Below are 20,096 nucleotides of genomic sequence, written 5' to 3' on the forward strand. Positions count from 1 at the left end.
TAATAAATCATGTGGCTCATGATTAGTTTTTCCCTCATACTTGCATTATTCACTATGTTGATAGGCAGAATTCATCAGCGCAAATGAGTCTGCCCTCACTAAACTTTTTTTCTTTTTTTAAAGATCTCTTTTGTCACTTGTTGATGGACATAATATAAATTGACCTAAAAAAAAAGAATACAAACAGTCATTCAAATAGTATTGGAGGAAAAGCAACTAAAAATATGAAAAGAACTTACAAGAAACTAACAGAAAGTTTTCCCGAAAGTATCCCAAAATATGTGGAAAAAAAGTACAAAAAGAGAAAACAATTACAAAATGTTATAAAAGAATGAATAACATGGAAGAAGTAACAAGAAACTGATGAAAAAAAACATGATCAAAAAAGAAATGGATTTTTAAAAAAAAATGTCGATCCACATAGTTTACTGATTGCCCGAGTTTTTGGATGTTCTAAAAGGAATTAAGATCTGTAATTTTCAGGACTTTCAAAGTGTCTATAACAGAGCCAAAAGGTACAATTTCATATGAACACTATATTATTAATTAATTTATAATGTATTTATATAAAATGTATGTATTTATGTTAGTATTTTATCTAATTTATGTATAGAATTTATGTAACGATTTTAGAATTTTAATAAAGCAATTGATATATAGAAAGAGTTGAAGTTGGAGAAAAAAAATCTGACAAAAATTCCTCACCCTTGGGTCGTTTTTTTCATTTGCATTAATATAGTAAACTGGTTAAAAAAAAAAAATCTACCATGCTAACAGTATACATAAAGGAACAATCCAAAAGTATTAAAAAAATTGTTGGGGTGTTTTAAAACAGTTACTTTTTAATCACTCTGATTAATTAGTGCAACAGCGAGCTGACATCCCAGAAAGTGATGATCAGAGAATGACAGAACACACTCAAACCAAGTAGTGCTTGGGTGCCTGTTCATGTTTTTTTATGATATTTTATTCAAATTCCATGGATTTGATGGATGTCTGGACTTAAACTGCTATCACTATTTTTTTTTTTTAATCCCACATTGTTTCTTTTGTATGTTAATATAAGTAAAGTGTATTCATCATCTTTCATTATTGATTGATTAGATGGCCGAGACCACTATTGCAATACGTCAATTCAAGTTGGTTACTGTGTTATGTATTATCTTGAATGAAATCTGAATAGTTTTGACAGATGTTATTTTTATTTTTTTTTTTGCGCTAAGCTTGAATTCTCTAGGATGCTAAATAACGTATTATAAACAATGATCTTATTTTCCCATTGCACAGAAGAGGCTTGGCGCGAGTCTTTCGGTGTGCGCTTTCGCAGTAGGCCTCATTGTCGTTTTATGCAAAGCGTGCGGAGCGGGATTGGGCGCGCTGCGATGTATGCAAATGAGTCTCGCCGGCTGCCGGTGTTCAAGCGCCGCACAGGTGAGCCTTTTCCTCCACTCTGGAAAATGCCAAAGTAAGTTACACAAGTAGCAGTGGTGGTGCCGGATTCATCGTTTTTTCATCACAAAACATCCGCTTGAGGTAAAAATTACCCCCACCCCCCACCCCCAGAAAAAAAAATCCCTCCCTGCTATTATGTTTTGCTAGGAGTGAGTCTCTTTCTATGAATATTATAACCGGCACATTATGTGGTGGTGGTGAGGGCTCATTAGAATAAAATGGAGGTTGATTTTCCTGAGCGTTGTCCCGGCTTAAACGGCGTAGGAAAATCAGCTGAATTGTGTTTTTATCATCACAGGTCAAGAAGATGAGCGCAGACACTCTGGAGCAGTCGGACACTCAGGCGGAGCAAACAAGTGAGGCTATGTTATACTCTTAATGCTTACCCACCTTGTTTGTTATTTATCTGCATGATTCATGAGATGAACTGGCACTTGGTTATTTATTTCAATGAATCACCAGATTAATTAGGACTCGGTTATTTATCGGCCCGGTTCGTGCATTCTTTCTTAAATGACATCTAACATTCAAAAAAAAAAAAAGTACATAAGAACTATACAGTTGTGAATTACATGATTATGAGTTATAATACATTTATTAAACTGAATAATAAGAGTAGATGGGAAGGAAACGAGCCGTACTATTGTGGGATCTGTGATTTATTTTAATGGTCATTTTTGCATGCTGTTTAACACTTTTATTTATTAAGGCAATTTTCATTTTAAACAGGTTGGAATGGTGGTGGTTTGTAGATGCCTCACAGGCACGTTCAATTAAAAGTAATGATATTATAACGAGGATTTATAGAAGGGAAGTTTGTTTGTCGTTCATTGGTGTGTCTAATAAAAAGACCTTTATTGGGAGGAGATACATTCTCAGTTTAAACGCATACAAACGTGTAATAAATGCCAAATATATAGAAAAATACCAAATGTATACACAAGTGTTTTGCTGTCAAGAGATGGACGATTATCGCATAACATCAATTCGCCAAAACGGAAAGAATATTTTTCAAATGGGACCAAAGCCATGCTTGCCTCAAATATTTATTTGCCGATCCTGGTTAGAGTTTGCTGTAAAATTGAAATAAGTAAAAAAAAATCATAGTTTGAAATGCCATTGACAGGCTAGTGGAAATTCGGAATTTAAAAAGGTGAACTAATTTGACAATGATGAGAGAATATTTGGGAAATAAATAGTAGTTTTGCAACATTTTTTTAATTACTAGGAAAATTAAATAAATACATCACAAAATTACATTTCAGTAGAGAAAAAGTAGCAGGTTTACAATACTATAAAAATGTTATTATAATGAAAAATGAAGTTGTAATACATGAAAAGTTGTAATTTTCTCCCCAAATTATGTTTTATTATTATTATGAGAATAGTGTCGTCTTTTTCTCAGAATTTTTTTTCTTCTTTGCAATAAGTACATTCACTGAATGCAAACTTATCGCGACGTTACTCATAGTCACTCCCAGTTGATGTTTACTTGTAAAGATCACATAAAATGAAAGAAAATTAAACATTAAATATTTCGGCACCAAAATGTTCAACCAAACAACATCATTTCATCTTCTGAAATTCAGTCAATTGTGGAAAGTAGACAGGCTAAACATATAAAGATCAATATTGCTGTTATGTAAAAAAAAAATCTTTCAAACAACTGCTACTTTAATGTACAGAGCAACAATTTATACAAAAATAACAAACAATTAAAAATAATTCTATACTGTCTTGGCAGCACATCTGGTTAGACCTGGCACAGTTCTGTGAACCGGGGTTCGAATCCCGGCCTCGCCTGTGTGGAGTTTGCATGTTCTCCCCGTGCCTGCGTGGCTTTTCTCCGGGCACTCCGGTTCCCCCCCCACATCCCAAAAACATGCATGATAGTTTAATTCAAGACTCTAAATTGCCCGTAGGTGTGATTGTGAGTGCGGCTGTTCGTCTTGATGTGCGCACGCGATTGGCTGGCGACCAGTTCAGGGTGTACCCTGCCCAATGACAGCTGGGATAGGCTCCGGCACTCCCTGCAACGCTTGTGAGGATAAGCGGCTAAGAAAATGGAAGGATGGATGGATGAACATTGTCTCTTTTCATTTCTTTTCTTTTCATATTCACCCGAACTGTATGACGTCTTAATGATAACATGTCACATTAAACATTGTAAACGTGCTGTTGGAAATTCGCCTCCCTGCATGTTGCCGCACTATACCGAAGACCTGGAACTCCAAATTCCTACTTTCCTATAATACTTAAGAAACACTTCAAGCGCGATCTGACACATTTTAATTTTGCATGTACAGTAATTGATTAAGTGGGGCTTTATTCGGAAGGCAAGTAACCGGGCGTGTTCGTGCGTCGCATGTGTACAGTGGCAGTTGGCCGGCGTGCCAGGATGGGCCTGGGGCTTATTTGCTGAGAAATGTCGGCTGCCCCGCGGCTCGAGGACGGCAACAAAAACAAAACAATAAATGGGAACTGTCAACACAAATGCAGAACTTCCTTTCAAACAATGGCCTAGTGTGTGTGTGTGTGTGTGTGTGCGTGCGTGCATGCATGCGCGTGTGAGCATAGTTACACTAAAGTGAGTAAACTCGCTGCTTTGTCTGACAAAGAGTGTAGCTCTGGAATCAACGCATGAATCTACTTCTAATTCATATTACATATCTGGGGGGTTGGTGGTGTAGTGGTAGTTGACTTTCGTGCAGCTGGCGTGGGGTCCACTTCCAATCACCCGGTTATTGTCTGGCCGCAAGTCCACTTGCTTCATGGAGCCCCATTTGAGTATTTATGCTCCATCCTTGATGTCCATGTACTAGTACGTCCTTCGTCCTCACTTGTAAGGCAATTTGAGGCACTAGTCGAACGACAACTACATTGTACAGTGCTGTAGTTGACATCTGTGCTCTGCTTGCATTACTGATGAATTGCTTGATCCATCCATTTTCCGAGCTGCTTATCCTGACAAGGATAACGGGGGTGCTGGACGGGCAGGAGGTACACCCTGAAGTGGTCACCAGCCAATCGCAGTTCACATCACAAAGTTGTCCAAATCAACTTCAAGCTGTTTATACAGGTGCCGTTTAACGTAAAACTGACAGAAAAAAACAAGAAAATCAAACATTGTACTGTGTTTAAAAATAAAATGGCAATTTTAGAGTGTCCAATTAATGTTGCATGTTTTTGGGATGTGGGAGGAAACCGGAGTGCCCGGAGAAAAATCACGCAGGCACGGGAAGAACATGAAAACTCCACTCAGGGGGGACCGGGATCGAACCCGGGTCCTCGGAACTGTGCCGCCTGGTTGCTTTTGTTTTCGAATTGCTTGATGTTACTTGTAAAATTTTATAATGTCGTGGGCAGTACTAGTAGCATATCATCTTGTGCAGAGTTTTGCCTCTCCAGTATTGTAGTTATCCCACTGGTTTCCCTACTAGTGTACAGATTGTCATACAGTAGTGGCAAAAGCATAACCAGTAAGACTCACTCGTCCTACTCGTGCGCCTCAGAGCCCTTGAAGGACATCACTCAACTCGTTTCAAGTTACTATGAAAAGCCGTGTGAGCATTTATTCATTGTTAATAATATGTTTAGGCATTTATTTGATATCCTCGCTGTGGAAAGTCGTTTGAGCATTCATTCAGTATCAAGGATATCAAAGTCGTTTGACTATTCAATAACTTTCCGTTCCATCTTAATGTTGTACTTGTAGGCCAAATACGGCAGTTGTAGTGGGAAAAAACATGACTAGTAAGTCACAGCCATTCTACTAGTGCTGGGTATTAGTCGTAGTAATTGTTATTATTATTATTAGTAGTAGTATTATTAGTAGTGCTGCTCTTGGTATTGGTAGTGAGTAGAAGACGAGTACACCAACTTTGAGGTGGATGTCGATGGGTGACTAAATGCTGGAACGGCGTAAATTGATTAGTGAGTTTCATACAAATGTGGCAAATTGTGGCAGGGGGGTCCTCGGGTCCCACCCACCGACCCACCCCATTGGAGGGCCTGACCGAGGTGCGCTTCACGCGCTCCCCTCCTCAAGCTGTTTGGAAGAACAAATATGTATTCTCCTTCTCCCCACTTGGTATAATTACAGAATACCAAAAAGGTGCCAGCCCTCGCCTGGAGTGAAGGATGCATTTGATTGATGTTTTACAAATATTTTTTTTCAGGGTAATTTGAGTTCTCCTCTTTGATCCCGAATGTTTGCATTTTTGTGGGGTGAAATATTTTGTCTCGGTTGGAGCCCTTCCAGCGTGGGCTGGTTCTCATTCAGAGATGAAATACATGGATAAATACATATTTAGATATACAGCCACACCCAGTGGGAGATGATGTGTTTTTTTTTCATTTTAAATAAGCGGTAGTTATATTTTTATATAGAAATGTAGAGCAACATGCGTGACAGTGGAAACAAATAATTAGAATAATAAATTTTTAAAAAATATATATATACATTTTTACAGCCATTTTGCCATTTCTCGTGTGTGTAGGAAATGTTACATGAATACATATTTTAGACTGCCCCACAGCACTATTCATATTTATGCCATTCATCAGACTAATTTAAATGTGGTTCTTCACTGTAACCCGAGCACGTTAAAATATGTCATACCTCAACAACTAATCAATTAAGAGCATTTTACTTTCTGGTTTTTATCATTAAATCCTTTAAAAAGGCCGTCAAATGTGTATTTTTAAAAAACAGCTTTCTAAAATTATTTGACATACATGGAATTGAAATTTATTTTGTTTCATGTAAGTTATTGTACTTATTTTGAATGTGGTTCTTCCTCAACAATTGTAAATTACAATCAATAAAATCGTCACATTGTAATAATAAAGTCGTTAAAGGCCAGTAATAAATTTACTATGAAAAGTAGTAAAAATATTTTTAAATTGTGGTTTTGTAAATTTGCCATTTACTGTGTCTTTATGTCCTTGTACTTTGTAAATACAACAATGAAGTGAAATTGATTTGATATGATCATAATGAAATACAAAAACTAAAATTGCATATTCTTGTTAATTTTTTTCTTCTGTAGAAAAATGTACTTAAAAGAAATAATGAAATTCAACAAAAAAATTGATCTACATAAAATAGTATTTATTTTTCATGATACTATTCTCTTCCCCACATTTGTGAAACTTGTGGAAGGCCAAAATTAATTTATATATTAATATTAATATCTCTCTCTCTATATTTTTTTTATATATTCCCAAACTTTTGCATCATATTTTTCAAAATACATTTAGATGAGATTATTTTATTATGACCTTCTATGATTTTATCAGTGTCTTTATTTATTTATTTATTTTTAACCACATTTGTGTCCTGAAGAAGAGTGCAATAAATGATAAATCCCACAAATCTTAAGATGACTGAGTTTGGGAAATTCTGATTTGAATAAATATACTTTCACGGAAAATGTAATTGTATTTTGTAAATTTGCAGCTCTGCATTAAACCACTCGGGACTCTTTTGACGTAAATGAATGAGACTTGCCAGACGGAGCCTAATGTGCAGTATTTATGTTTTGATCTTAGTTCTGCTCAGAGCCAAATTTGCATGTCACGGTCATTTTCATACTGGAACTTTGCCACTCAGGCTGCGAGACCTTCGGGGTGGGGTGGGGTGGGGATGGGGGTGGTGGTGGTGGTGGTGGTGGGGTGTAAGAGTGAGGGTGGGGGCTAGTGGTCTGATATTTGGGTTGCAAGTGGATTTGCATGATGTGATGTTAGTCCCCCCCCCCCCACCTCCACACACACACACACACACACAGAGCCCCATTTGACATTCAAATGACTACAAATGGCGACACGCCCTTGAACTCTCCTCCCCCGTCGGTGTCTTCACTGTGTAAACGTCTATGTATTTACACTTGTGTGTGTGTGTGTGTGTGCGTGCGTGTGTTTATATATATATGTTTGTGTGTGAGGTCAAGTTTGCCTTATAATTATGCAAAATCGTTCTTTACCCAGTTGTATTTCAAGCAATGGTCCCGGCGCGGGGTTCAACTGCACGATCCCATCGGGATCCAAAACCCCCTGTGAAAATCCACGATAATAACTGAATAACTGCTAGTTGTACAGCTCTTACACACTTTTTGAAGCGTTCCTTGTTGCCTGTTTTTGCTCTTGAGAAAAAAGTTGTCCAAATCAACTTCAAGCTGTTTATACAGGTGCCGTTTAACGTAAAACTCACACAAAAAACAAGAAAATCAAACATTGTATTGTGTTTAAAGAATAAAATGGCTAACCTCGCCAATGAAAGCCCGCTATCATAGTCCTAACATGACATGAATGTGCTAACAGGAATTAGCATTAATATTATAGTAGGTATACATCATTAAATAATGTGTCTATCAGATATATTGGTATTATTATATATTTAACATTTACTAACAAAAGTCCACTAGTTTAATATCAAGATATAATGCAGTAGATTGGAAACTAAATTCACGTAGATGTTTCAAATAAGATAATGTTTTGGTTGAATTTGCAAAGATTTCTTTGAAGGTTTGCAGTGAGATTAAATATGTTTTAATCATGTTTACTCTTTTTTTTTTTTTTTTTGTCCTTTTAGAGCAAAAAGGAATTGGATTCCATCTACAAGTAAGTGATTGATACTTCTCGTGTATCCTTTTGTACGGTTCTTGACAGCCTGGCAAATAAATGATAATAATACATGACTGACTTGATGTCATAATGTGATTTCTTTTTTTTTTTTGACCTAACAAAACTAGCATTGATGATGAATATTTGAATGCAAACAGTGCAGCAACAAATATAAACTGACAATATGGCAATTATCACATGAATATATTCTCTATCCTCTGCGTAAAACAATATTACTGTATCTTACTCCGTCACTTATTTGAGAAACGCTTCTTCTTGTATTATATACAGGAGGGCTGTAATTACACTGCCTCCTGGTGGCCAGACATGGAACACAATGTTAATAGGGGTTGAAACCTGAAATGATGATGCACGAACTGCTAAACTCTTGACATTATATTTATTACTGTGTATAACCATCCATCCATCCATCCATCCATTTGCTTTTGCTGCTTATCCTCACGAGGGTCGCGGGGAGTGCTGGAGCCTACCCCAGTTGCCCAGGGGCAGGAGGCGGGGTACACCCTGAACTGGTTGCCAGCCAATAGCAGGGCACATAGAGGCCAACAGCTGCACTCACAATCACACCTAGAGGCAATTTAGAGTGTCCAATTAATGTTGCATGTTTTGGGGATGTGGGAGGTAAACCAGAGTACCCGGAGGAAACCCACACAGGCACGGGGAGAACATGCAAACTCCACACAGGCAGGGCTGGGATTGAACCAGGGTCCTCAGAACTACGAGGCCAACGCTTTACCGGCTGACCCACTGTGCCGCCACTGTGTATAACATTTTTGCACAGTCGAATGGAAAAAAAAATATGGTCCAAAATATTTTGGATTGTTTTTTTTTTAATTTATCTTTATTTTTATTTTTTTTTTAAGACTGGAAACATATGAATGGTATTGGCATTCATTTCAATAGGGAAAGATGATTGAAGCTAACACACGCCTGACGCAGCGTGGGATCGATTCCCGCTCAGTGATGATGTCTCAATGTGCCCCGCGACTGACCGGTGACCAGTTCAGGGTGTCGTCCGCCTTTCGCCCAATGTTTGCTGGGTTAGGCTCCACCACTCCCGCGAAACTTGTGAGGAGGAAACGCCGTATTGAAATTCACCCCAATTTTAACGTGAGTGTAAAGTCTAAGACAGTCATGCGAACCAAGCTAGCATTTTCATCCACGAGCTTCTTCTTAAATAGACTTCTTTGGACAGCTAACATCCTCAGGACAAACCAGCGCCAAACCCAGCACACCCCCCCCCCACCACCACACCCCAGCATCCTCACGACAACCCGCCCACCACACCCCCCATGTCAATAATGACTCTCTCCTCCTCTTCTCAGCACTCCTGAATCACCTCAAATAGTTTGCAGCTATTTGGATACTTCTCCAAACACTTTTTTTTTTGGGGTGGGTGGGGGGGGGGTTGAAGCGGGGACTTTTTGTTTCCATGCGTTTTTTTTTTTTTTTTTTTTTTTTTTCAGGAAGTGCCACAGCTTTCTGGGGTGTTTTGGGTTACGAGCGGTGGTGGTGGTGGTGGTGTGTGTGTGTGTGTGTGTTGGGGGGGAGTGATGCTTTTCGGGAAGGTTTATTTGCATAGTTGCTCGCCCAAGGGGAGGGAGTCTATCACTCTTTGTATCTTGTTTAGCGACCAAACTGGTCCCGGAGCGAGCGAATACACACACACACATACGCGTACACACATATACAAACACAGTCAGAGCCACATGCACTTGTTTTACCTCCAAGTATGCTTTGAGTTGGATTTGTCACTTTCTTTTCTTTTCTTTTCCTTTGGAATGGCCGCAGATAAAGACTGAGGACATTGTCGACTCTTCCCACCTGAGCTCCTCGCTGAAGACATGTCACATGACGCAGAGCCCCCCCATGCACGGCTCTCACTTGCCCGGGGTAAAAAGAAACAAAATGTATTCGGAAAATGACAAAACACCCAAAACAGTTCAACTCAATTGATGAATGTGTGTGTGTGTGTGTGTGTGTGCTAGGAAGGCTGGCGGTGAATTAATTCACTTTTTTACACATTTTTTTTACAAATGTTTGCTGGCTTAACAGTATTACATAATGCAAAATGCCATAGACCAGCTAGCAAAATTAGCATCGGTAGTTGTAAACCTTCTCTTTGAGCACAAGCAGGAGCAGCACATGCAAACCGACAATACTCACAGGCATATGCGGTATTCCTTATCTGCTGCGAAAAATGATGAATATTATCGCGTAGTTGTGATTGTCTTCTGTTTCATTGTCAAATCTACTTGTAAAATATGAAATTCTCTCTCTCCTTATCGTCCCATAAAACAAAACTGAATAATTTTGATGATCATGACTGACCTGCAGCAATAAAGTTGTTGTCTGATTAGATTTCAGATGGCGAGACAAAAACTAATTTTTTTGAACAGTACAGAAGTGTATGCAGTGAAGAAAACAATTATTTGAACACCCTGCTATATTGCAGGTTCTCCCACTTAGAAATCATGGGGGAGGGGGGGGCTGAGATTTTCATCGTAGGTGCATGTCTACTGTGAGAGAGATCATCTAAAAAGAAAAATCCAGAAATCACAATGTATGATTTTTTTTAAACGATTTATTGGTGTGATACAGCTGCAACTAAGCATTTGAACACCTGAGAAAACCAATGTTAATATTTGGTACAGTAGCCTTTGTTTTCAATTATAGAGGTCAAACGTTTCCTGTAGTTGTTCACCAGGTTTGCACACACTGCAGGGGGGATTTGGGCCCACTCCTCCGCACGGATCTTCCCTAGATCAGACAGGTGTCTGGGCTGTCGCTGAAAAACACAGCGTTTCAGCTCCCTCCAAAGATGTTCTATTGGGTTGAGGTCTGGAGACTGGCTAGGCCATGACAGAACCTTGATATGCTTCTTATGGAGCCACTCCGTGGTTTTCCTGGCTGTGTGCTCTGGCTCATTGTTGAAAGACCCAGCCACGATCCATCTTCAGTCCTCTGACTGAAGGAAAGAGGTTGTTCCCCAAAATCTCACAATACTTGGCCGGGGTCATCCTCTCCTTAATACAGTGCAAGTCGTCCTGTCCCATGTGCAGAAAAACACCCCTAAAGCATGATGCTACCAACCCCACGCTTCACAGTAGGGATGGTGTTCTTGGGATGGAACTCATCATTCGTCTTCCTCCAAACACGGTTAGTGGAATTACGACCAAAAAGTTCCATTCTGGCATCAAAACCTTCTCCCACGACTCCTCTGTATCATCCAAATGGTCATTGGCAAACTTAAGACGGGCCTTGACATGTGCTGGTTTAAGCAGGGGAACCTTCCGTGCCATGCATGATTTCAAACCATGACATCTTTGTGTATTACCAACAGTGACGATGAAGATTTCAGAACCCTTCTAAGATTTCCAAGTGGGAGAACTTGCAATATAGCAGGGTGGTCAAATACTTATTTTCTTCACTGTATGTATTATACGCCCACCTGCTGGCTAAAGAAAACACACCAGAAGAAACAGCACAATGTCCATTGGATTCTTATGATGCGAAAACTTTTTGAATTGTTTCCAGGCTATTTAATCGTTGTCGTATTTCCCTTCATTTCGACGGGGAAACGAGCGCAGTCAGGTCACAAATTCAGCTCTCCGCTACACGGAATATTCCGCCGTTTATTACGAGCCGTCGTCCTGCACACAAACATGTCACACTGCGGTCTGTCACGATGTTGCCGTCTTTTTGGGGTTACTGCTGCCCCAAGAGTTTGTCCTGTGAAGGTTTACGCATTTTGCAAAAAAAAAAAAAATGTAAAGCCATACCATTTTTTTGTGTGCGGTGTTATTTGTAGCAGATGCTGAATTATTCTCATGATTTCGGTGAAGACGAGACAGCTTTTTATGAGCTATCCATGCAGAAACTGAAGAAATTCACCTAATTTTTTCTCCAACCGTGCAGTATATAGTGTATGTACGGATTTCCGCCGAGCTCCTTCCCGGTTCTGACCGTCTCTGTGCTCTCCAGGACCTGACGTCCCTGCACAGCATGCAGCAGCTGGTCCTGATGCCGCCGTCTCACCTGTCGTCTCCGTCCCCCTTCCTGCTCTCCCAGAACCCCCCCAGCCACCACCAAGGTGAGCTCCGCCGTTGAAAATCTCTTCCACGTTCACCCGACTCACCGAAACGCGGGTCTCGGGTTCCGCCGCAGCTCTCCTGCAACAGAACCTGATGTCGCTACCCGGGCAGAACCACAGCAGCCTCATGCAGCATCAGCCTGGCCTGGCTTTGACTCCGCAGGTAAATCGGCGTCACTGCGTCCTCACTAGACACACACACGACATCTGTAGAAATAAAAAAGCTGCATAGATCTCAGTCTGTAAAAAGATGGCTTTTGCTACCAATTAACAAAGATGATGAGCATTTGTCTAATCAAATATGACTAAGTTATGGATCCAGCAGCGTTTGGTCAGCGCAGATTGAGGCAGCTTTGAGGCTTTTTGCAGCACGCCCAACATCAGATTGAGGAACAGTGACTGTATTGTATTTCCAAATTTCCATATTTTTATACTATTTGTTGGCAGGTTTTTGTTTCGTACAATTTTTTCATTATTATCAAGATGATGATTATTATTACTATAAACAAAATACTACTTCTGTCGAAATGAAGCTCCTCAACTGAATGACAACATAGTTCCGAGGCAACAAGTAGACTCAAAATCCATCCATCCATTCTCCAATGCGAATAACATTATAGTTCCATCCATCCATTTTCTTTGCCGCTTATCCTCACGAGGGTCGCGGGGAGTGCTGGAGCCTATCCCAGCAGTCAACGGGCAGGAGGCGGGGGACACCCTGAACTGGTTGCCAGCCAATCGCAGGGCACATGGAGACGAACAGCCGCACTCACAATCACAGCTATGGTCAATTTAGAGTCTCTAATTAATGTTGCATGAGAACATGCAAACTCCACACAGGCAGGTCCAGGATTGAACCCAGGACCTCAGAACTGTGGGGTCAACGCTTTACCAGCTGCCACATTATAGTGTCCCCCCAAATATCTGCAAATAGCAAATTTGTGGGTAAAAACCGTACCTCGCTTCTCTCGCCTATAGGCAGGATGGCTTTATGTCCGCCAGCAACCGGTTCCGGGTGTACCCCGCTTCCCCCCTCCATTGAAAAAGTGATCACTATCGCGCAGCATACGGAAAGCTGACCCGATTGTTTTTTGGGGTTTTTTTTTTTTTTTTTTGCGATCCAGGGGATGAGGACCTCCGGCCTGGCGGGCCCGTCCATGGACAACCACATGGACATGTCGCACCCGCAGATGCTCAAGCACATGGCGGTGTCGCCCCAGGAAGAGCCCAGCGACCTGGAGGAGCTGGAGCAGTTTTCCAAAGCCTTCAAACAAAGACGCATCAAACTGGGCTTCACGCAGGTTCCCAACGCCGCACGCGCTCCCAAAACTGCGCAAGCCGCGCCTTCGGCTCTGACGCGCCCGCGTGATCCGTTCCAGGGCGACGTGGGCCTGGCCATGGGAAAACTCTACGGCAACGACTTCAGCCAAACGACCATCTCTCGCTTCGAGGCGCTCAACTTGAGCTTCAAGAACATGTGCAAGCTCAAGCCCTTGCTGGAGAAGTGGCTGAGTGACGCAGGTAGACCGAACGCAGGAGCCAGTCACCGACAATGATCACGTGCATAAAAAGTCGACACACCCCGGTTTTTGTGATATGTTAAAAATGGGACCGAAAAGAAATCATTTCAAAACTTTCACATATAACCGGTTCAACTTCAATGAAAAAAAAATAACGCCGTTTTGAGACAGGAATTAAAAATAAACAACTGAAATCATGTGGTTGCACAAGTGTTCACACCCTCTTATAACTGCGGATGTGGCTGTGCTTAACGTTAATCAAGATTAACTTCAAATAAAGTTGAGTTGTTCTAGTGGATTTTTTTCTGACATATTTTCCATCCATCCATTTTTTTTTACGCTTATCCTCACGAGGGTCACGGGGGGTGCTGTAGCCTATCCCAGCTGTCACCGAGCAGGAGGCGGGGTACACCCTGAACTGGTCGCCACATAGAGACAAACAGCCGCACTCACAATTACACCTAGGGTCAATTTAGAGTGTCCAATTAATGTTGCATGTTTTTGGGATGTGGGAGGAAACTGGAGTGCCCGGAGAAAACCCACACAGCTACGGGGAAAACATGTAAATTCCACACAGGGAGGGCCAGGATTCAACCAGGGACCTCAGAACTGTGAGGCCAATGCTTTACCAACTGAGTCACCGTACCACCGACATATAACCAGTTCAACTTAAATGACAGCTTTTTGAGACAGGAATTAAAAATAAACAACTAAGATCATGTGGTTGCACAAGTGTGCACACCCTTATAATTGGGGATGTGGCTGTGCTTAACGTTAACCAAGATTAACTTCAAATAAAGTTGAGTTGTTCTCGTGGATTTTTTTTCCGACATATTTTGCTTACATTTATTTTCTCAAGTTAGTCAGTTCCACTTACTTACTGACTGTAAAGTTACTTAGTTACAATAACTGGCTTTCTTACAGTGACTTGTTAGTTAGTTAGTTAGTTCCAAAACTGGGACATTGCTGTATTCAGAATTGACACAGTCGCATTCACGGGTGTCAGCCCACACCTACCACCATTTAAAGTCTCTCTGATTAACCCAAAATAAAGTTCGGATGTTCTAGTTGGCTTTTCCTGACATTTCTGTACTCACACCAGATTTTAGGTCACCTTTAATGGCGGGAAAAGTTTCAAACTGCTTTATCACTCTCATATTTTAAAAAGCTGGCATTTAAACGGGAGTGCGCAAACTTTTTAGAGCCTTTTCAGACAGTCCCCCCCCCCCACACACACACACACAATTCTGCACGTCCATTTGAACATGCAGAAAACTCGCCTTCGGACTGCATGAGCAGCGCGACCTCCCTGCCGCCGCTGATGGAGGGCTACGGACGCAAGCGCAAAAAGAGGACCAGCATTGAGACCAATATCAAGCTCACGCTGGAGAAGCGCTTCCTTGACGTGAGTCGCGCCATCTGTAAAGCTGACACACTGTCTCCTAGTAGCGGCTTGGATAACGACGTGACAATATTACCGAATGTTGAGTATTTTGTCCTAATATTGTTTAGAGGTCCACAAAGCAGCCTTAACTTATTCCCATGAAGGCGACTACGTAAATTGTAAGATTATTGTGACTTTCCAGAACCCCAAACCCAATTCTGAGGAGATCACGATGATCTCGGAGCAACTGGCCATGGAGAAGGAGGTGGTCCGGGTTTGGTTCTGCAACCGGCGCCAGAAGGAGAAGAGGATCTACTGCCCAGTGACGAGTTTGCCCGTCAAGACACAGAGCTACAACTCCAGGATGGTCAGTCATGAGAAGCGTCACGTTTATTGCGTTTAAATTATTTAGACATTTTTGCCTTCATTCCTCCACTATTTCATTTATTGGAAAAAAAAAAAACAAACAAATATTAGCCAAACAAACAATTGTACATTTTTTTAAATTTTTCATTAATTAAAATCAAATTAATTATTAATTTATAAACTATTGAATGAGCTTGAGCTACGACTGTGGTATTTAAAGACTGTTTTGCATTTTTTCCCCCACATATTCATAAAGTATTTACGTAATTTAGTCATGACAATTCAATTAATATTAGAACAAAACGTATATGAAATAACATTTTCATAACTATTTGGTTCACCTATAATGACCAAATGAATTTAAAATCAAATGAAGAAATAATCATTTATCTTATAAAACTAAACACATTTTAACTTATTAAATAATTGGTCAATTAATTAAAATTGATTCATTTTGAAGAATGAAAGATAATGAATGAATATTGTACTATTAGAACAAACTATTTAAAAAGAATATTATTTGTTTTTTTCCCCAATGGTTTATCCATTAACTATCCAAAAAATAAATTAATGAATGAACATTTTAAAAGTGAGATGAAATGATTAAAATATTACCTACCAACTTACACATTTATTTTCTTTAGCCTACTTTGTGAAAAAGTTTTTATAAAAAGTAACTCATTCATCACTGAAGAATTGCTTAATGATCATGAATTAAAATAATGAATTATTCGTATAAATGATGGATTTTTATTCCATGAGTGAGGAAAAACATTTATAATTTTGTAAATAAACATTTGTCTAATTAAAAGACATTAGATAAAATAACATGATGTACATTGTTACATCCATCTCATTTTAATTAATTATTTTGACAGGTTGTCACCATACTAATGAGTTCAAAAAAAAGATTATGTTTATTTCTGGTGTAGGCTGCTGCAGTGTCCATATCTTACAGTCCGCTAGCTTCAGGAGGAGGTGAGAGGACTTGCCAGTGTTTTTTTTTTTTTTTTTTTTAATCTGTGCTAAATTATTGTCGCGTTCACATTCTCTGATGATGTTTTTTTTTTATTTTTTATAATTTATTTCTCCGCCAGTTTCATCAAGTTCATCTCCAAACTGCGTGAGTCGGGAAGTTTCTCCCGACAGCATGTCCATGTCCATGTCCACGGCGTCTTTAACGTCTCTGGTCAACCCGACGTCTTACAGCAGTCCAGGGTGAGGAAAAGCGTTCGTTTTGCCAACTAAGTCCTGTGATTTTTCGACGCCATGTTTTGATGACCAAACAAAAGTACAACGAAAAGGCGTAAAAGATTTGTTTTTTTTTTTTAAGAAAAGTTTTTTTTTTTTAATTGAGAAGAATTTAACTGCTGCTCTGTATGAAGGATAAAGCTTTTCATAAAAACCTGTTTTGTACTTAGCCTTGAATCCCAACTGGTAATATTGAGGGCAGCGCGGTGGCGCACCTGTGAAGCGTTGGCCTCACAGTTCTGAGGACCCGGGTTCAATCCCGGACCCGCCTGTGTGGAGTTTGCACGTTCTCCCGTGCCCGCGTGGGTTTTCTCCGGGTACTCGGGTTTCCTCCCACATCCCAAAAACATGTGACATTTATTGGATACTCTAAAATTTCCCCTAGGTGTGATTGTGAGTGCGGCTGTTTTTCTCGATGTGCCCTGCGATTGGCTGGCAACCAGTTCGGGGTGTACCCCGCCTCCTCCCCGTTGACAGCTGCGATAGGCTCCAGCACTCCCCGCGACCCTCATGAGGATAAGCGGAAAAGAAAATGGATGGATGACCTATACAGAGTAACGAAGTACCTTTGGGTCGCTCGTGTGTTTTTCCCATATTTGCAGCAGTTGTTTTTTTTTTTTTAAATAAGAAAGGAAGCAAAGCACAGTGCCACCTGGTGACACACAATATTTGATAGATAATAATGTTATTGAATGTCTTTTAATCTTAGTTTTATTATTTGATTACATTATTTAGTAGTGGTTATCTATTTATTTAATTACTCATATTTATGGATGTTGTTTCCGAAAGGATTTTTAATAGTCAAAACGACTGATTTAAGAAGAGGAATGGTTGCTCCCAACTGCTTCTGATTGAATTAAAAATGAATATAAAAAGGTAAAATCAATATTTCACTTTAATATATATATTTATCTAATGATCTGACAATAAAAATATGACAGGTTACTTCTGTTTTAACATAGTAAAATATTTAATAGCTATACATAAATATAAACAATAAATAAAATAAAAGGCTCATTTATTACTCTTTACTATAATGAAATATATTGCAAACTTAAAAATTAAATGAATGAATTAAATATAGCATATACCATACCATACCATTATGTTTACTGCAGTTTTTTTTATTACAGTAAATATCTGTAAGAATCATATAAATAATTGCTAATCCTTTTAGTATAGTAGAATAAGATAAATACATCAGTTAATGGTGAGGTATTTTGAAAGGATTTTAAATACTGACTCAAATGAATTTAATACTATAATTGACTATGTTCTTCTGCGGGTTTATATCTAAATAAATAAATGGTAAGGTATTACAAGTAAAATTATTGGATACGATTCAAATGAGTTTTACCACAGTTTTTATGTACTCACTACTTAGTACTTTTAAACAAATCATGATTTATTGTACTGACATGTTTTCATTTTTGAATGATAAAATACATTGAAACTATGATAACATGAATAAATGAACTAGTCTACTTAACGACTGTTTGAAATGAACACATTTTTTTTCCATCGATATCTGGTTAAATAAAATATGACAAATCATCATGCTAATCTACTTCGCAGGAATCGAGTCACAACATTCAGTCAATGAACTGAATGCAGTAGTTGGATTTGAATTAACACAATGTTCTTTCTTTCTTTTTCTTTCTTTCTTTCTGTGTGTGCATGCGTGCATGTTCGTGTTCTGTTTCAGGTCCTGGTACCGCAATTGGAATTCTAGCGTGTATCCCCACTGAAGCACTCCTTCGCCCACCATTTTTTTAAACGTTTATTTTAGAAAGATGTACCACGAAGAGCTTGCGAAGCAGACGCACTTCGACATTGAAACGCACACGGAAGAAACATCGGGACATGAAGATGGAGTCGCCCCCCCCCTCCCCGCTCGACCTCCCCACCTACCCACCTGTCTGCTGCTTGACGATGTTTTTACAGTCAAGCCTATAAACTTATAGATGTGAGACTGTCGGGAGGAGAAAAAAAAAAGTCAAAATGTTTCAGTTAGTCGGGATGTACATATTGAGTAAGAAGCGCTTGTGTTGGGATGCGTGTATGCAAGGTCTTACTGTTTGTCTACATCCAAGTTTTGGTCGTCAACTGCAGGCCTACAAGTCGTCAAGCAATGGTGCAAAACGGCTCGTTTTACTCTTATTTGCGCTACACAGAACACGAATGGGCCAGTGCCATTTTTGTTATTTGGGAGGAGAACGATCTTATGGCTGTAATAAAATCTGCAGGATTTATATCTTGGTGAATGAAGTGGCAACGCTTGTTTATTTTCAATCCTTTTTTTTTTTTCACAAAAATTTGTTTTTTATTCCCCGCTTTGCCAAATATGACTCTGGGCTTGGGTCACATTGGTTATTCACATTTGATCATATTGCTTGAACCTTCATCTACAACTGAGATCATGCCATCCACAGCACAAGTGCCAAACTCAAGGCCCGGGGGCCATATCCGGCCCACAACGTGATTTTATGTGGCCCACGAAGCCAAATCTAGTGTCAATTTCCATGGTTCTTGTAAAAATCTGTACCAAAATTATTTCAAATTTTTATCTCATAAATGATAAAGTTGAGATGTTACAAGCATTTTTGTTCCCGAACATGAATATTTGAAAAACACATTACCTTTGATTTCTGATTCGAAAACTAGTTAATAAATTGATGTATATATGATGAGACGATTAAATACTTTTATTGTTTCACAGCCATAACGGCCCTCTGAGGGAAACCAGAACTACAATGTGGCCTGTGAGAAAATTGAGTTTGACACCCCTGATCTACAGTATCATGTAGATTGCTTGAAAGAAAAGAAACAAACCAGGATTACAAAAAAAAAAATTAAATAGCAGAAAATGCAGTAGTGGTCTGCATCCAAACATCCCTCAAATCTTTACGTTTCCCTGCAATGTTTTTTTTTTTTTAACTTACCTGCATTTTAGTAGTGGGGAACCTACGGCTCGTGGGTGATCTAAAAACAAACACAAGAATACTGTAACAACAGGAAAAACCCCACATATGCTCAAAATACTGTATGTAAAAATGAACATTTCCCTAAATTTAAGCAGTACTTTATTCTACCTGAAAAGAAAGCTTCCCCTTCACTACCGTTGAATACTTTGTGCACACAATTGTAATAATAAGCATTTGTAATTCACGCAAGTGAAAATAAAAGTCAAAAACCAGATTTGACAAATAAGAGACAAATCACAGATTGTACATATAAACACATTGAGATCCAATAAACGAGTTGTATTAAAAATGTTGCATCGTTATATTCATTATTTAACATCTTTTTTTTTAAACAAATATGTGGTTATAGTTTGCTGAAATTTACTTTTTTTTTTGCTTACCCATTTAGCTTTCTGAGACGG

General features: G+C 39.4%; 1 protein-coding gene across 3 annotated transcripts; it reads left to right on the forward strand.

Moving 5' to 3' along the window:
- The first annotated feature begins 12 nt into the window (after positions 1 to 12).
- On the forward strand, positions 13 to 19,902 carry pou2f3 (POU class 2 homeobox 3). 3 transcript variants are annotated; one of them, XM_061804064.1, is made up of 13 exons: positions 13 to 1,431; positions 1,751 to 1,808; positions 8,045 to 8,073; positions 9,889 to 9,990; positions 12,082 to 12,190; positions 12,265 to 12,353; positions 13,315 to 13,491; positions 13,570 to 13,711; positions 14,982 to 15,115; positions 15,297 to 15,461; positions 16,393 to 16,438; positions 16,558 to 16,678; positions 18,417 to 19,901. In XM_061804064.1, exons 1-13 carry the CDS (start codon positions 1,387 to 1,389, stop codon positions 18,457 to 18,459), a joined length of 1,260 nt encoding a protein of 419 aa, XP_061660048.1. In that variant the 5' UTR covers positions 13 to 1,386; the 3' UTR covers positions 18,460 to 19,901. The 3 variants fall into 3 exon arrangements, 2 of the variants coding, with proteins under 2 accessions (XP_061660048.1, XP_061660049.1); XM_061804065.1 differs by having other exon boundaries at positions 77 to 1,426; positions 1,744 to 1,808; positions 18,417 to 19,902; XR_009792558.1 differs by lacking the exon at positions 16,393 to 16,438 and having other exon boundaries at positions 77 to 1,431; positions 18,417 to 19,902.
- Positions 19,903 to 20,096: the final 194 nt, after the last annotated feature.

The sequence above is a fragment of the Syngnathoides biaculeatus genome, chromosome 18 (assembly GCF_019802595.1).
Source record: "Syngnathoides biaculeatus isolate LvHL_M chromosome 18, ASM1980259v1, whole genome shotgun sequence".
In the NCBI taxonomy this organism is placed as follows: domain Eukaryota; kingdom Metazoa; phylum Chordata; class Actinopteri; order Syngnathiformes; family Syngnathidae; genus Syngnathoides; species Syngnathoides biaculeatus.